This window comes from Hypanus sabinus, chromosome 22 (genome assembly GCF_030144855.1).
Source record: "Hypanus sabinus isolate sHypSab1 chromosome 22, sHypSab1.hap1, whole genome shotgun sequence".
Taxonomy (NCBI): Eukaryota; Metazoa; Chordata; class Chondrichthyes; order Myliobatiformes; family Dasyatidae; genus Hypanus; species Hypanus sabinus.
Window position 1 is genome coordinate 33536911 of NC_082727.1, and position 17890 is coordinate 33554800.

Sequence of the window (17890 nt, forward strand, 5' to 3'; positions counted from 1 at the left end):
AGCCCTGGGGGACACTTGTGTTGAGGATAATGGAGAGGGAGAGGCAGTTGTGTATCCTGACTAGGTATATCGGAAAGTACATATTTCACTGCATGTTTCAATGTTTCAATGCACATGTGACAAATAAAGTTACCATTTTCTAAACTTTCCTTTCTCTCTCCCCACTCTTACGTCAATGCATTTACTTGCAGAACCAGTTCCTAAAAAAAAATCAGTGTTTTACATTTCATCAGTCGGTAACTGCAAAGGACTGATGAAGTGGCTTGCTCATCACTTAAGAGGAATGAGCAGTGTAATTAAGATACATATTTGCTGCAAATCGTACTGCTTTAAATGCTAGACATTGCTTACCCATTGCCCTACCCTTTAGTGTAACTTTCCAATTTTCATTAGCCAATCTGGCTTCCAATTCAGTGACCACTTTACTAGGTACATCCATGCACTTGCTAGTTAATGAAACTATCTAATCAGCCAATCATGTGCCAACAACTCAAGCATAAAAGCACGCAGACATGGTCAAAAAGTTCAATTGTTTAGTTATTTATTTTATTTATAAGTACAGTGTGGTGCAGGCCCACACTGCCCATCAATCCACTAGCCTATTTACAGGACAATTTACAATGACCAATTCATCTACTAACCGATACATCTTTGAACTGTGGGAAGAAACTGGAGGAAACCCTACTCTACCGCACCATTGCTGTTCAGGCCAAACATCAGAATGGGGATGAAACGTGATCTCAGCAACTTTGACATTGTTGGTGCCAGACGAGATGGTTTGAGTATCTCAGAAACTGCTGATCTCCTGGGATTTTCATGCACAACAGCCTCTAGAGCTTCCAGAGAATGGTGTGAAAATGATAGAGATCTGAGGAGAATTGGTTCAAGCTGACAGAAAGACGACAGTAATTCAAATAACCACGTGTTACATCAGTGGTGTGCAGAAGAGCATCTCTGAACAAACAACACATAGAACGTAGACGTGAATAAGCTGCAGCTGCAGAAGACCACAAGCATACACTCAGCCTATAGGAAGTATCTAATAAAGTGGCCACTGAGTGTACTTCCTGTTGTTTAGGTTGAAACCTTGGTTTTTGATTGAATTGCTTCATCTTTGAGAAATCTATAATCCTGCCACCTTCTTCCTTAACGTTGCCTATTACAGCAAGGTTGTAATCAATTCATTTTCCCTGCACAGTGCTTGATCGAAAACACTGTAGCCTGATCCTCGGTACACTGATCTAGTAATCCAGTTTATATGTTGATCTAATTGTCTCATTTAATGAATATATTGCCTCTAATTTCCTTATTTATGCCATCACACCTGACATTCAAAACTTATGAATAACTGCTCCTGACACCATCCAAAATTGATTCCAATTTTACACTGTCAAAGCCCTTTCTAACTACTTGTAGATATCCCTTCTTAATAATGCTAACTATTCTTTTTCCTTTTTGCCTATACTTCCTAAACACCAAACATTTTTAAGTATTTAGTTCCCACATGCGAACCTCCCATAGTCATGTTTCTATAATGGCCATTTGATCATATCCATTCACGCTCCATTGATCATATCCATGCACATCCATTCTTAAGAATGTGATGTGCATGTACATATGGTGACTTTAAACATGGCCTTTTCCCATACTCTCATCCTATTTGTTTTTGTTTTTGGTCCCTAATTGTCTTGATTATTTCTCTTCTATCTTCCAGCATTGTCACCAGCACCACAGCCCAGCCACATTAATTCTCTCCTCCAGGTTGCCGTTTCCATGTCAACATGGTTCAAACCCTCTCCAAAAATCTAATAATACCTTCCCTCTCCACACTTCAAAGATAATTGGTCCCACTCCTGCTGATCTGTCACCCCATTTAACTTGTACAGGAATTACCTGCCCCAGAAGTGGTAACAAAGCTTAAAGCATGCTCTCCTTCACCATGGCTCCAGCCAAGCATTTTTGAGCTTATGATAACATGGGACCTCCAAGAGGACCACAACCTAGTCAGAGGGTTTGGAGGTTTGCCTCAATGACCTGGAAAGCTATGGCGGCTGGAGTCAGGGCCTTGTGTTTTGGTCCTTGGTAGGATCACCTATGCCAAACAGAATAAAGGGTAGAGGTCAGAGTAAGAGTGGTCCATTGATCCTCCAGGTTCAAGGGTTCAGCTCAGGGTGAACCACCTTGACTGGTCAAAAAAAAATTCACGGAAACAGCAATGAAGAATCCTTCTATTTCTATGTGCAACGGTGTTCCTGAGTTTCCACCCAGAACTTGCATGGCTAACAGTAGTGACCCTGAACCATACCTGAGGCACAGTAGAGAAGATGGCCAAGGTCAGAGGTTGAGGACCTTCATTACTGCTCTAAATGCCAGCAGCAAATTGGACAAAATGGTGATGATGATGATGATGACAACATGGGAGGCTATTCAGCCCAATGGGTCCATGTCATCTCCCAGGGAAACTATCCTGTTCACTCCATTCTCCTCCCTTTTCTTACTTCTTACTTACAGAACGTTGACATCATTACTTACTAAAAAATATAATGGATTTCAAATCTCATACCTAATAGTAAAAGTGCAGAAAAACATCATCATTGTAACAGCAACTGAAAATCATTCCGTTTCTGAAGTCTCAATGCAATTGTCATTTTTGTATGTGTTATTGATATAAGAAAATATTGCTGTCATTAATGTCTTCAAAATAAATTGCCTCCATTGAGTTTAAATTGCACCTTGGATTCCTGTCTACTATTACAGGAGGTTGGCATATAATTTGCCTTAGAATGCTCAGAAAACTTTAGATACAAATTCAACGTTCAAGCATATAGTTGAGACTTTAAAAGCACAATTGCTACTGTTTTTGTCCTCCTTGGTTTGGCATTTTCTGTAGAATAAAAGACCTTCCACTTATCTGTACAATCACGTACCCATTATGATGCAAGGTGAAGTTTTCTTAAACTTGTTTATGTGAACTGCACAATGTACCTGATAATGGTTACTTCCCCTTATCTCAAATTCAAAGTTATCCCCTTGAAAGACAGATAGTTCCAGATAATGATTAATAAGTCACACATGTTAGATATTCAGAGTAACACACACAAAATGCTGGAAGAACTCAGCAGGTCATGCAGCATCTCTGTTAACGAATAAAGAGTCCACACGTCTCGTCCTAAAAAATCAACTCTTTATTCCTTTCCATAGATACCTCCCGACTTGCTGAGTTCGTACAGCATCTTTTCTGTGATTTCCAGCATCAGCAGTATCTTTTGTGTTTAGATATTGATATCCTGCTTCAGATGGTCATACATTAGTCTAAGAATGTGTGAAAATATGCAAAGCTGCATTCTCAGCTCACAGTCTGAGCTGCCCCAAGATGATGATGGTGGATGTCTTTCAACCTGTATGGTTCTTGTGTAGTTGGTGTTTCCCAGAATTCTAAGTTAGGATAATATGTGCCACTGCGGGGAGATGGGGGGTGTAATTGTTACACTTCCAGAACTATGCATGTTTAAAGTATTTTCCAACTACTCAAGATTCCTCACCTAGACTCAAAAATCTATACACCTAAATGGAAGCAGAACCTTGTACCTCCAGAGATTCTTGGACAGAAAGTCTACCCGACCATCATTACATGCTCATTCTAACTTTGATTCTGCATGTCAATATTGCACAGATATCTTCAAATGTCCATGAGTAGTTACTGTATATTCTAAAAATTCCACTCAGAAATTATATTTTAAATAAAGTTACTCATTAGAGCTTCTATGGGATTGACTTTAACACAGAGCACTGTTTGGGAGTTTGAAACTCTGGGATATTTTAATTCCTGAGTTTTCATAAAGTGTCAATAGTTTTCAATTTATGGGAATTGATTAATCAACAATAGGCTGCAGAGTAGTGTAGTTAATTGTGTCATTGCCTCACGGTGACAGATACAATCCTGATCTTGGGTACTGTCTATGTGGACTTTTTTATGTAATCCCTGTGACTCTCTGGCTGCCCTGTTTTCCTCCCACTTTCCAACAAAGTGCAGGTTAGTAGGTTAATTGGCCGCTATAAATTACCTCTGGTGTGTAGGTAAATGCTCAGAATCTGGGGGCAGTTGATGTGAATGTGGGAAGAGACAAATGCGATTAATGTTGGATTAGTCTAAATGATGGATCTGGTTGGCCAAAGGGCCTGTTTCTGTGCTACATCTCTGTATACCACAACTCGAAATATACACAGAGTTCCACAACGACTAAAATTTTCATCCCTTTTTAGTTGGTATAATCACCAGACTAAACCATGTGACTTGATGAAGCAAATGTTTAAATGGCACTACAGCAAAATTGTATCATATTGTATTTACATCACTTGTCTCAGAGTTCACTTAAATTCCACAGAAGTATGGTCCAACCTTACAATAATATTTTTTTGTGTGTGTCATCCAGCTTCCCCTTAAAAACATATTTGCACTTTCCTCAATGATGCAAGTTGTTGAAAGCATCTCTCTACAATTAGTCTTGAGTAAAGAACTAGAATAGACAGCTTGTACTGGAGAGAAAGTAAGACTGATTCAAGGAAAAATGTGGCACGATATAGAAACAGAACTGAAACGAGGAAGAGTGAGAAGAAGATACGAGGAAACCATGTAAGTGCACTGTATTTGAGAGAAATTAGGGTAAATTATATAACAGAAGATATAGATGACATCAGATTCAGACTTGTTTATCACATGTACATGGAAACATACAGAGAAATGTGTCTTTTGCTTTAACAACTGGCACACCTAAGGATGTGCCAGGGACAGCCCGCAAGTGTTGCCACACGTTTCGGCACCAACATGGTATGCCCACAACACTCGGCAGAACAACACAGAACACAATAACCAACAATACAGCAACAGGGAAAGGGACACTGTTCTTCCCTAGCTCTGATCCGGCCACACACATACACACACCTTTAACCCCAGGCAACACGAGTGAATCTGCAGATGCTGGAAATAAATAAAAACACAAAATGCTGGCAGAACTCAGCAGGCCAGACAGCACCTATGGGAGGAGGTAGTGACGACGTTTTGGGCCGAAACCCTTCATCAGGAGTGAAATAACATGGGATGGTCGAGGGGGGAATAAGAAGTGGGGGGGAGGGATGAAGTAGACAACTGGGAAGTGATAGGCTGAAAGGAAATGGGCTAGGGGAAAGGTGGAGAATTATGGGAAATAAAAAAGAAAGAAAGGTAGGGCTGGGGGGAGATTATAGTGAGGGGGGGGGAAAGAGAGAGAAAGAGAACCAGACTAAAATTATAGATAGGGATGGGGTAAGGGTGGGGGCAGGGGTATCAACGGAGGTCCGTGAGTTGAATATTCATGCCGGCAGTTAGGAGGCTACCTAGGTGGGAGATAAGGTATTGTTTCATCAACCTTTCCGCAGGGAATGCTCCTCATGCGACTCCCTTGTCCATTCATCCCCCCATCCCTCCCCACCAACCTCCCTCCAGGCACTTATCCCTGCAAACAGAGGAAGTGCTACACCTGCTCTCACACTTCTTCCCTCACCACCATCCTAGGCCCCAGACAGTCCTTTCAGGTGAGGCACCACTTCACCTGTGAGTCAACTGGGGTGATATACTGTATCTGGTGCTCCCAATGTGGCCATTTATACATTGGGGAGACCTGCCGCAGACTGGGAGACCGTTTCGCTGAACACCGGCGCTCGGTCCTCCAGCAGTGGCGGGATCTCCCTGTGGCCACACACTTCAATTCCACAGACCACTCCCACTCTGACATGTCTGTCCATGGCCTCCTCTACCGTCAAGATGAGGCCGCACGCAGGTCGATGGAGCAATACCTTATCTCCCGCCTAGGTAGCCTCCTACCTGCTGGGATGAACATCCAACTCACTGACTTCCGTTGATACCCCTGCCCCCCCCCTTACCCCATCCCTATCTATAATTTTAGTCTGGTTCTCTTTCTTTCTTTCTCTTTTTCCCCCCTCACTATAATCTCCCCCCAGCTATACCTTTCTTTCTCTTTTATTTCCCATAATTCTCCTCCTTCCCCCTAGCCCATTTCCCTTCAGCCTATCACTTCCCAGCTCTCTACTTCATCCCTGCCCCCACTTCTTATCCCCCCTCGACCATCCCATGTTACTTCACTCCTGATGAAGGGTTTCCGCCCGAAACGTCATCACTACCTCCTCCCATAGATGCTATCTGGCCTGCTGAGTTCTGCCAGCATTTTGTGTTTTTATTTTTCTCTAACCCCAGGGCAGGCCAGCTTCTTTGGCCTCCAGGATTCGCAGACACTGGGTCGCAACTACCCCAGTGGATTTGTTTATTACCAAAGCAACAACCTAAGCTGGCCTGCAATGATGTTTTTATCACATAGGATGATCCAGTACATAATGAGAAGCATAATTTTCAACTGCCCGATTGCTTTCGTTTTGGTGTCCTTCTCAGTTCCATGTGGTTGCCTGCTGTGATCTTACCTCACAATGAAATCTGAATGAGCTTCCTGCATGATTTGTTTCTCTGACCGTATGTGCTCCTGTTGCCGTGTGTCTACGATGTGCCGCTTTTTCAGGATCTTCATTGCAAAGGTTTTGGACTCCTCACTCTTCAACTGAACCTATGAAGAACAAAGAAGCCTTATTTTTGTGAAAGTCACTTTGAGACATCACTGTCTGCCTTTATTTGTTCTGTTTTTATTGAGAGGTTTACAGTCCTTACTCTTCCAAGTAAATTCACTGCAACACCTGATCAAATAATCCATAATAAATTAGAACAGAATTGAACCTGCATAAGTTAAGGACAAGGCCCACATCATTTTTTATACTGGAATTATAAGTTCAGCCATTTCTACCATGGGACCAACCTCATGGTGTTAATTTTTTTGCACAGTCTCCAATCCTGTGCATTCAGTTTACAATGTTGGCTGTAGCCCACAGGGATTATGCTGGTCTCCGCTCGGGAGAACTAGGACACAAAATACTAGATTATAGTTCCAGTGAAGCACGGCAAGCTATTGGATGAGGGATCTATCTGTTCCATCAAATTGGAAAAATGTTCCCCAGTATGCTTGCCATAATGTTTTCTACGTTGGAGCAGTGGATCCACTTCAGATGCTTCTCAGTGGTTAGAAGCTGCTTCAGAAGATTCTGCAAAGGCCATGAAAGGCAAATTTGAATCATTGATTCAAGTGCTGGAGCACTGGTCTGATTGAAGCACAGGAACACATGCAAAGAAGGCAGATCTCTAGTGCTTAGAGTCCTTAGACATAAAGATAAATTTCAGTTGATGTTGGAAGGAGGTTTCTGAAAATATGAAGCATGTAGCTTAGAACATACTTAATTCCATTTGAGTTTAAAAATTTACCAAATTTAACCTTAATATACATAATGATGCTACCTCCGCAGCTCTCTGAGGTTGAGAATTACAACAGTTTACAACCCTGTAAGAAGAATTCCTATTCATTTTATTTTTAAGTGGTTTATTCTCCTGAGATTATATTCTCCTCTATTCTCACAATCTGAAAATGTGTTTTAAACCAATGAAAGTCGGACACATTTAAATACGTATATTAAGCAGTTTTCAGGACTGACAGCTTGAATTAGCAAAAATCTGAAACTTTTTCATTCTGGATGTGATGAATTATGATTTGCAGGATGATTTTTTTCATAAATATCCTTTGGTTTTACAGTATAGCCATGGTATGGTCAATAAACAAGAACACCGAGATTTTTCTCAGAGCTGATAAAGTCTGATACAAGCAGGATTTTTGATAAATATAAATCAAAGTTACTGCAGAGCAGTGAGAATATTTCTGGCTCCAACATACACAAACACAGCCTCTGAGCTGTGCAAAGCTGATGGTCAATGCTAAATGAGCATCCTCAAGCACAATGAGTTATAGAAAAAATGCTTCCAGTGGGGCGGTCTTTGTCTTATCAACACGTACAAACAAGCTGGATGAACTCAACAGGTCGGGCAGCATCCGTTGAAACAAGCAGTCAACATTTCGGGCCGAGACCCTTTGTCAGGACTGAAGAAGGAGGGGGAAGGGGCCCTATAAAAAAGGTGGGGGGAGGGGAAGGTGCAGGTGAAAAACCAGTAAGGGGAAAGATCAAGGGGTGGGGGAGGGGAAGCAGGGAGGGGATAGGCCGGAGAGGTGAAGAAGGAATGTAAGGGGAAAGCACTATGGGTAGTAAAAGAATGCAGAATCATGAGAGAGGTGATAGGCAGCTAGAAGAGGAGGCAGAGTGAAAGTGGGATGGTGGAAGGGAGAGGGAGGGAATTACTGGAAGTTGGAGAATTCGATGTTCATACCAAGGGGCTGGAGACTACCCAGACGGTATATGAGGTGTTGCTCCTCCAACCTGAGTTTGGCCTCATCATGGCAATAGAGGAGGCCATGCATGGACATATCCGAATGGGAATGTGAAGGAGAGTTGAAGTGGGTGGCAACCGGGAGATCCTGTCTGTTGTGGTGGACAGAGCGGAGGCGCTCGATGAAGCAGTCTCCCAATTTGCGTCGGGTTTCACCGATGTACAGGAGGCAGCCCCAGGAGCACTGGATGCAATAGATTACCCCAACAGACTCACAAGTGAAGTGTTGCCTCACCTGGAAGGACTGTTTAGGGCCCTGAATGGTGGTAAGAGAGGAGGTGTAGAGACAGGTGTAGCACTTACACTTGCAGGGATAAGTACCAGGTGGGAGATCTGTGGGAAGGGACCTATCACCTATAGCTGCCTATCACCTCTCTCATGATTCTGCCTTCTCCTACTACCCATAGAGCTTTCCCCTTACATTCCTTCTTCACTTCTCCTGCCTATTCCCTCCCTGCTTTCCTTCCTCCACCCCTTGATCTTTCCTCTGATTGGTTTTTCACCTGCACCTTCCCCTCCCCCCGCTTTCTTTATAGGGCCACTGCCCCCTCCTTCTTCAGTCCAGACGAAGGGTCTCGGCCCGAAATGTTGACTGCTCGTTTCAACGGATGCTGCCCGACCTGTTGAGTTCATCCAGCTTGTTTGTACGTGTTGATTTGACCACAGCATCTGCAGTGTACTTTGTGTTTACTTTGTGCAGTCTTTGTCTTAACTTGGTTAGTTACCAGGTGTAGCCACATCCAAGGGAATGTTGTGGAATTACAGGCCAAGATGTCATCTAAGCCTCTGGGCTCAAAGGCCAGCAACATGGATGGTTGATGAAGGATATCCGTGGATGTCAGGCTTCCCAGGTCGGTGGGTCCTAAGAGGCATGAGGGCTGGCTGGTAGGCGTGCCTGCAGTATGGGGTCCTGTCATTGGCTAGTCAAGGGGTTGATACCGAAGGTTGATCAAAAGTCTGGAAGTTGATACCCAATAGCCGAAGCCTGGAAACTGGGTGCTGGAGGCCCAGAGGCCTGTTCTGAAGTTGGAGGACAGTCCGTGTGTCTGGGTGGGTGGGAGGGAGGATAAAAAAGGGGAAAAGGGCTTGTTTTGTTGTTGCGTTCTGTTTTGTTATGTTCAGGGTTGTTTTGCTGAGCATTGTGGGCATGAGATATTGGTGCTGGAATGAGTTGCGATACTTGTGCTGCCCCCAGCACATCTTTAGGTATGTTGGTTGTCAATGCAAAAAATGCATTTCACTGTATATTTGCGAATCTGAAGACTCTGTGAAACTATGTACTAAATGAAAGGAAGAAAATATGGAGGGGTAAGGAAGGACATGTTAATTTGTAGAACACCAAAAGGAAACAATGACCCTTCCCACAGGAAAAGTAGAGTTCAGTAGTTAATCAAAATCAATTGTATCAAGGTTCGATTGCCACTCCAAAGTGGATCAGGATGATTTCCCTGTCAAGGTGAACTTTATCAGAGTGAATGCTTTGGCCAGACTTGCTGTGGAATTTGATGTTCTCAGTTCATGCAGATGCTTCACAGACACTTGTGCAACGTCCGTCTACTCTCCTAAAGCTGCTGCACGGAGATTGCAGAACAGATGGAAGACGGACAAGGAGGAGGAGGAAGAGGTGAAAGGTTCTCAGCAAGAAGCTGCATCCACACCAGGTACTCGGAGTAATTCTCATACCTGTAGATGGTGAGCATGTTTATGATCCAATAAGGACATCTTCTATGAAATCTGATACTTGTTGCAACATTTGAGTAAATCAAAAACAACTTTTTCCCTCCATGCTGAGATGACTGGGAAATTAATTTTCATGCAATTTGTTCCTTCCACACTGGAGATATAGATGTTCTCAATATCTCTGCTCGTGGACAAGCACAATAACTTTTCCCACTTATGTGGATTTGAATGCTGTCTCTCTTGTCTAGACAATGTCATGATGCAGGACACGGGGAGGAAGCCTCCAAGAAGACCATGACTTTGATGTAGAGTTTGGAGGCTTACATGCCTCAATGATCTAGAGAGCTATGTTGGCTGGAGTCAGGCCCTTGTGCTTTGGCTCATGGTAGGGTCACCCATGCCAAGCAGGTCAAAGGGTAGAGGCCAGTGGTAGTGGTCCACTGGTCCTCCAGGCTCAGGGGTTCAGCTCAGGGCTAACAACCCTGAGTGGTCTGTTACGTACTCGTGACACATGACAGTGACTTGTCACGTGACTGGGGTTGAAGCTATACTGGACTTGAGGTAATGGTCTTGTGATGGTGGAGTGATGTCATTTTCCTGCCAGTAGAGGTCATGTGACAGTTTTTTTTTACAGGGTTATAAAAGGTAGACCCCACCCTGTGAGGAGGGGCAGATCGTGGCTGGATTTGCCAAGTTGACTTCATGCCACTGCGTGATTTAAAGTGATGACGCAGTTTAGTTGAAGGATGAAGTTTTTATCTAATGCCTAAAGTTTAAAAGGTCATTGCCAGCAGGTTCTTTACGATTCTGCTAGTTCGAGAAATCAGTGGAGAGTGAAGATCGAAGTTTGGGAGTTAAAGATCGAGGAGAATCGCTTTCTACGGTGAAACGGGTTTCGACCTTTGTTTGATCCTTATACGGAAGGATTTCATTGACTATTCTCATGTTAATCCCTGGGTTTACCAGAAAGGATTGAGGATAGTGAGGAAGGAAAGGTCAGTGCCTTTAAGCCGTTCTGTTTCGTAAATTCTTCGTGGGAAGTTCGACGTCGGGGATCGAAGCAAAGCGACGTGAAAGAGAATTTAAATCGTCTTATAATGTCTCTCCTTTTAAATGGACTGTGAGCATATCGAACTTTTGGCAATACCACTTTAAAAGAACTGTTTTTGCAATATCACTTTAAGAACTGTTTGGGCTGCCGCACAGTAGCTGTTTCCGGTTACGTTAGTGTTTGTTTACTTTTGGGGGGTTTGTTTTCTGTGTTTAATAAACGTGTTGTTTGTTATAAAAAACCGTTGCCGAACTCATATATTTATTGTTGCCTGAATACGTAACAGGTCAAAAAACAATTGTTACAGAAACAGCAATGAAGAATCCTTCTACACAGACCTTCACTGCAGCCTTAAACACCAGCGGCATAAGGGACAGAAAGTAAGAGGAGTAGAGCTAACTGGCACACTTATTTGCCAAACCATACTTGTGGAAGTTGTTCTACATTTATTCTATACAATGTGTACAAACATGCTGCTCAACACAGCATCCAATGTGAGTCACTGTCAAAGTGGTGAGCATTCCCAGCCTCACCATAATTTGCACAGGCTGTGTCAAATTCCCTGTCTCTTTCAGTCAGAATGTTATCTTATATGGGAGTTATACACTACCAGATGTATTGTCTTTCAAAGGAGACATTAATCTGAGCCCCCTCTCCATTCTCTCAGATGGGCACAGTATGAGATCCCATGCAAATGGTGCATGGTCAGTTCATGTCCCTCAAACGACATCACAAAACATTGTCATCGTTCATGAAATTCGCCTCGAGCTAATCACCTGATGCATTTTTAACAACAATAACAACTGCACTTATAAAGTACTCTTGTAGCTATAAAATGCTTTAAGACTTCCTGAAATGGGCATAATGGGCTAAATAAATATATTTTTAAAACCTGACTCATGAAAATAACTCAGTCGCAGCAAGGGAAAGCTTTATGCAACAATTTTAAGTCTCACGGTGATATTTACACTAGAAATCACGGCTGGCACTATACTCAAGAATAAAATGCATCGTCAGGGCTATCAAAAATGAAGTCAAGTATGTAACGGATAATACTTCCATTTTACTGAATGATCTTTAGCCTGTGGCAAAACAGCAACTTTGGTAATAATCACTCCTGATTAACAGGACACTAAAATTCACTCTTCTATAAAATTATAGTTTAAGAGCATATGCTGAGGTATCATAAAATTTAGAGCATTCACAAATATCGCCTCTCATATCACAAGCTTGAAGCAGAGCAAAATGTTAAAGCTCATAATCTCCCTTACAGATACCAAGCTATGATCTGTTTGCTACTGTGCCAATTTTCAATTGGACCAACTGAGTAACTTCCAGGCTTGAAAACTCTGCGATAGAAAGTTGAATTTTTGAAGGGGGGTGTTTAGAAGTAAACAGTCGAGGGTGAAAATTTGGGTTAAAGGTGGACATCAGAACAGAGCGTGAAGACCTTTTAGTGGTAAAACGTGTGGCCAGATACAGGGTCAAGATCTGGGGAGCAGAGAATGGTTAAAAAAAAAGGATGGTTGAGATGTTGGGCAGTAGGACCTTATTTGTGGAACAAAATGGGGATTAAAACACTTGGATGGGATTGAAAGGATGGTTGGATCCCAGTGTACAGAAAAGTGAGGTGGTCAAGATGGAGACCAAGTCTATTGCCCCATTGATGAACAAACTCCTACTCCTAGGTCTAAATACACCACTGTGCAGCTGTGTGTTGGACATCCTGACCAACAAACCTCAGATAGGATTCATCGCTATCATCCTCAACATGGGTGTCCTCCAGGTCCGTGTCCTGAGCCCACTGCTGTACACTCTGCTCACACATGACTGCACAGAGAACACCAGAGTAATCCCATTTGCAAGTTTGCTGATGACACAACAGTGATGGGACTCATCACCAACATGGCCTACAGAGAGGAGGTCGAGGAGCTCGAGGCCCGGTGCCCCGCAAATAACCTCTTCTTCAACGTCAACACAACAAAGGAGATGGCTAACACGAGGAAATCTGCAGATGCTGGAAATTCAAACAACACACACAAAATGCTGGTGGAACACAGCAGGCCAGGCGGCATCTATAGGGAGAAGCGCTGTCGACGTTTCGGGCTGAGACCCTTCGTCAGGACTAACCGAAAGGAAAGATAGTAAGAGATTTGAAAGTAGTGGGGGGGGGGAAGGGGGAAGTGCAAAATGATAGGAGAAGACCGGAGGGGGTGGGATGAAGCTGAGAGCTGGAAAGGTGATTGGCGAAAGTGATACAGAGCTGGAGAAGGGAAAGGATCATGGGATGGGAGGCCTCAGGAGAAAGAAAGGTGGGGGGGGGAGGAGCACCAGAGGGAGATGGAGATGGCTATCAACTTCAGGAGAACTTGCACCATTCACACCCCCTCTTTACATTGGAGGCACAGCAGTGGAAACTGCGAGCAGTTTCATACTCCTGGGAGCAGACATCTCACACAACCTCTCATGGTCCCAGGGCACATCCTACAGAGTCAGCAAAGCTTTCTGAAGAGGCTGAAGAGAGCTGGACTATGCACATCTAAACTGGAGTCACCTAACTGATGTGCAAAATAGAGGATTCCAACATGCTGCATCACTGCATGATACAGAAACTGCACGGCGGCAGGCAGGAAGACTCTACCACAGGTATTCAAATCCTCCCATTGCATCACCAGCACTAGCCCACCCACCATCAAGGACATATATACAGAAAGGTGCCAGAAAAAGGCCAGTAACATCATGAAGGATCCCACCCACCCTGCTTCTGGACTGCTTGCCCCACTCCCATCTGGAAGGAGGCTATGTAGTGCTTTTTTCACACTGCATCAGATCCAGAGTAACAACTATTTCAGTCTCCTTTACACCTGTGTACTGGAAATGACATTAAAAATCTTGAATCTTGAAAACATAAAAAAGTATCAAGATCTGCAGGAGAGCAGTGAGCCTGATAGACCGTAACCTGGCGAGGACAAAGAGGGTCAGAAGAACCTTATGGGAGCGCATGGGGTGAGGTAATTGATCAGTGCATGGATCTAAACTAGGTGGGTGGGGGAAGTCATAGAGGAGGATTAGAGAGAGGACAGGTGGAAGAAGAGGATCCAAGGAGGAATGGGTGAAGGGAGTGTTAGAATAATGACTTCAGTTGATCTGTGGTGATGGTGCTAAGTGGGTGGCTGTGGTGGGAATGTGCGGTGGAAGGATGCAGTCTGATGGAGGATTGTGACTTTGTTACTGCAGGAATACTAGAGTACATCAAGATGATAGAGAAAATAAGTCTCCTTTAAGATCAGTATGGTCACTCGTGTGTGTAACCAATGGGGATGAGCAAGATTTTTAATGAATATTTCTCTTCAGTTCTTACTGTGAATGAAACAATGGAAGTTAAGGAAATGGGAGAGATGTGTGGTGTTGCCTTGGATCACATATGAATTAGCAGAAAGTATTAGATGCCTTAAAGGGCATTAAGTTGGATAAATCCTCAATGCCTGACCTATATTATTCTTGGACTCTGTGGGAAGCCAGAGGAGAGATCTCAGAAGCCCTTGCAGCAATTTTTGCTTCGTCTCTGTCCACAGATGAGGTTCTGGAGCATCAGTGAGTGGCTAGTGTGGTACCATTGTTTACAGAGAGAAACCAAAACATGCCAGCAAACTACGGGTTGGTGAGTCTGATATTGGTGGTGGGTAAATTGCTGTGTGGAACTCTGAGGGATGGGATCCACCAACATTTGGAGAGACAGGGTCGGATGCAGAACAGTCAGCATGGCTTTATGCACGGGAAGTTGTGTCTGACAAATCTCTTGGGAGTTCTTTGAGGTGGTAAATGAATTGGATGTGAATATTCAAGCATGGTTAGTAAATTTGCAGATGATACTAAAATAGATGGTGATGCAGGTAGTTTAGAAGCTTATGTAAGGGGATCTTGATGAGCTCGGTATTTGTGCTGAGTATTGACAAATGGTTTTTAATTCAGCTAAATGTGAGGTATTGCATTTTGGGAGATCAAACCAGGGTAGGATTTTTACAGTGAAGGGTAAAACTCTGGGGAAGTGTTATGGAACTGAGGGGCGAGGAGGGCAAGTGCACAGTTTACTGAAAATGGCGTCGCAGGTAGACAGGGTGTTAAAAGGTCATTTGATATGTTAGCTTTCATCAGGGCATTAAGTATAGAAGCTGGGAAGTTATTGAGCAGTAAGGGAAGATTTGGTGAAGCTGGACTCAAAGTATTGTGTACAGTTTTGATCACCTTATTATTGGATAGATGATATTAAACTAGAAAGGGTGGCAGAAAAGTTTTGCCAGGATGTTGCCTGTGGATACAAGGTGACTTTATTCCCTGGCATGTGTGAGTGACCTGACAGAAGTACATAAGGTCATGAGGCGCAGAGACAGGGTGAAAGCGCATAGTCCTTCTTCCAGGGAAGGGATTCTGAAATAAGAGGGCATAAGTTTAAGATCAGAGGCAAAACATTTAAAAGGGACATAACAGGCAGCTTCTTCACATAAAGGATGGTGCTTATTTGGAATGTGCTACCAGAAATAGTGGGTGAGGAGGGCACATTAACAATATTTAAAAGCCATCTAGAGAAATACATGGATCGGAGGAATTTAGAGGGTGGTCAACCAAACGCAGATAGATGGGATTAGCTCACTGGGCAACACATGAGTCAATCCAAAAGGTCTGTTTCCATTCTAATCAAATCAAGTTTAATTGTCATTCAAACCATACATGGATATAGCTGAATGAGACAGTGTTCCCTGGGACAAAGGTGCAAAAACATACACGTGCATTCAAAATAACCAGAATGGGAGAAAAGAACATAGTCACATAAGAAAACCTGTTTTTAGTCCAAGTCCTTGAATGACAAGTCCTGCAAATTGATGGTTCGAGGTAGTCCAGTCTGTAATTCCACTGATCCAACACTGGATGGCAGCAGTTACAGGAGAGGCCACCCCCAACTGAGCCTGGATGATGCCAGCCCGAGGACTGAGGCCTAGTCCTAGCTATAAGACCATAAGATATAGGAGCAGAATTAAGTGTTCTGGTCTATCGAGTCTGCTCTGTCATTTCATCATGGCTGATCCAATTTTCCTCTTGGCCACAATAACCTGCCTTCCCCCTGTATCCCTTCATGCCCTGACCAATCAAGAATCTATCAGCCTCTGCCTTAAATATACTTACAGAATTGGCTTCCACAGCCACCAGTGGCAAAGATTCACTGCTCTCTAGCTAAAAAAAAAATCTCCTCCTCTCCATTCCAATAGGACGTCCCTCTAATCTAAAGCTGTGTCCTCTGGACTTAGACTCTCCCACCATAGGAAGCATCTTCTCCACATCTACTTTATAAAGGTATTTCACCATTTGATAGGTTTCAATGTGGTCATCGCTTAATCTTCTGAATTCTGGTGAGTAAAACCACCCCCTCTCATCCATCTCCCTCTCCTCCCTCCCCTCTTTCCCATCCCCCTTACCCCTCTCCCCCATGCCGCTCCCCTCATCCACCTCCACCCATTCCACTCCCCCTCTGGCCGAGGTGACACTGCTGCCTTGCGTCTCTATGACTATGATGGTTTCAACAAGAGGATTAAAATTAACTGGGGAGGCAGGCAAAGGGTTGAGGCTTGAAATGTTGGTGGAGAATGTATAGAGGCCTCAGGTTTAAGGTTCTGTGAAAAAACAAAGAATTGGGAAAGAAAGTTAGAGAGAGGATCAAGACTTCGGAGTGGATGGATTCAGAGAAAATAGATCAACACGTGGACTGGAAGGCAAGGGTCAGAGAAAGGATCTGGATTCAAGATGTGGATTCAGAAGCAGGTCAGAGAGTGGACTGAGATATTGGGATTTCATAGAGTAGTCTGGGATTATGATGGGTAGATGTGGGGTGGTCAGAGAAATGATCAAGTTCTGGTGTGTAAAGCAGATTGAGATAATTAGGTAGAACTGGTGAGAGGACTGAATCCTTTTGTGGGTTGGGTTAGAGTGGTCAAAGAAAGGATTAAGACCTCCGATTAACAACAAAACTTTGACAGGGGAGGGGTAAAGTAGATCAATATTCCTACAGTAAAAATGTCAAATTACTAGAATACATGCATTTAAGGTGAGAGGGGAAAGGTTTAAAGGAGATGTGTGGGCTAAGTTTTTTTTACACAGAGAGTGGTAGGCACCTGGAATGGGCTGCCAGGGATGGTGAAAGAAGGTTTGCAGTATAAAAGGCTTTTTGATAGATACATGAAAATGTAATGAATGGAGGAATAGGGATTATGAACAGGCAGAAGAGATTTACTTTCATTTGATATCACATTGGGCACAGTCATAGAGGGACAAAGGCTTGTTCCTGCGCTGTACTATCCTACATTCTAGAATGCTTATTTACTTACTTAGAGAGCAAACAAGCCGCAGAGCCTAGCACCTCGCCTATTTAACACTCGGCTAATGACAGGATAATTTACAATGTGAGAGGAAACTGGAGCACCTGGAGGAAACCCATGCATTCATGAGGAGGAATGCACAAACTCGTTACAGACAGCATCGGAATTGTACTCCGAACTCCCACGTCCCAAACTGTAATTGTGTCACGCTAACTGCTAAGCCACTGCAGCTACCATGTTTGAGGGGATAGAATTGGAGACAAGATTGGTTCACTATCGCCACAAGGGTCTAAGGTGCAATGAAAAATTTGCTGTGCAGGCTATCCATACAGATTGTTTCATTCCAACGGTGTAAAGAGATAGGACTAGGGAAAACAATAAAAGACAAAGAAGGAAGTATTACTGTTTCAGAGAAAGTGTGGT

At 43.4% G+C, this 17890-nt stretch overlaps 1 protein-coding gene across 2 annotated transcripts in view; it reads right to left on the reverse strand.

Moving 5' to 3' along the window:
- Positions 1-17890, reverse strand: part of prkg1b (protein kinase cGMP-dependent 1b) — a 730867-nt gene that overhangs the window by 40117 nt on the left and 672860 nt on the right. For both annotated transcript variants that reach the window (XM_059947430.1, XM_059947429.1), the window contains exon 11: positions 6472-6611. In XM_059947430.1, the coding sequence (XP_059803413.1) occupies positions 6472-6611 (140 nt within the window). The remainder of the gene's footprint in view (positions 1-6471; positions 6612-17890) is intronic.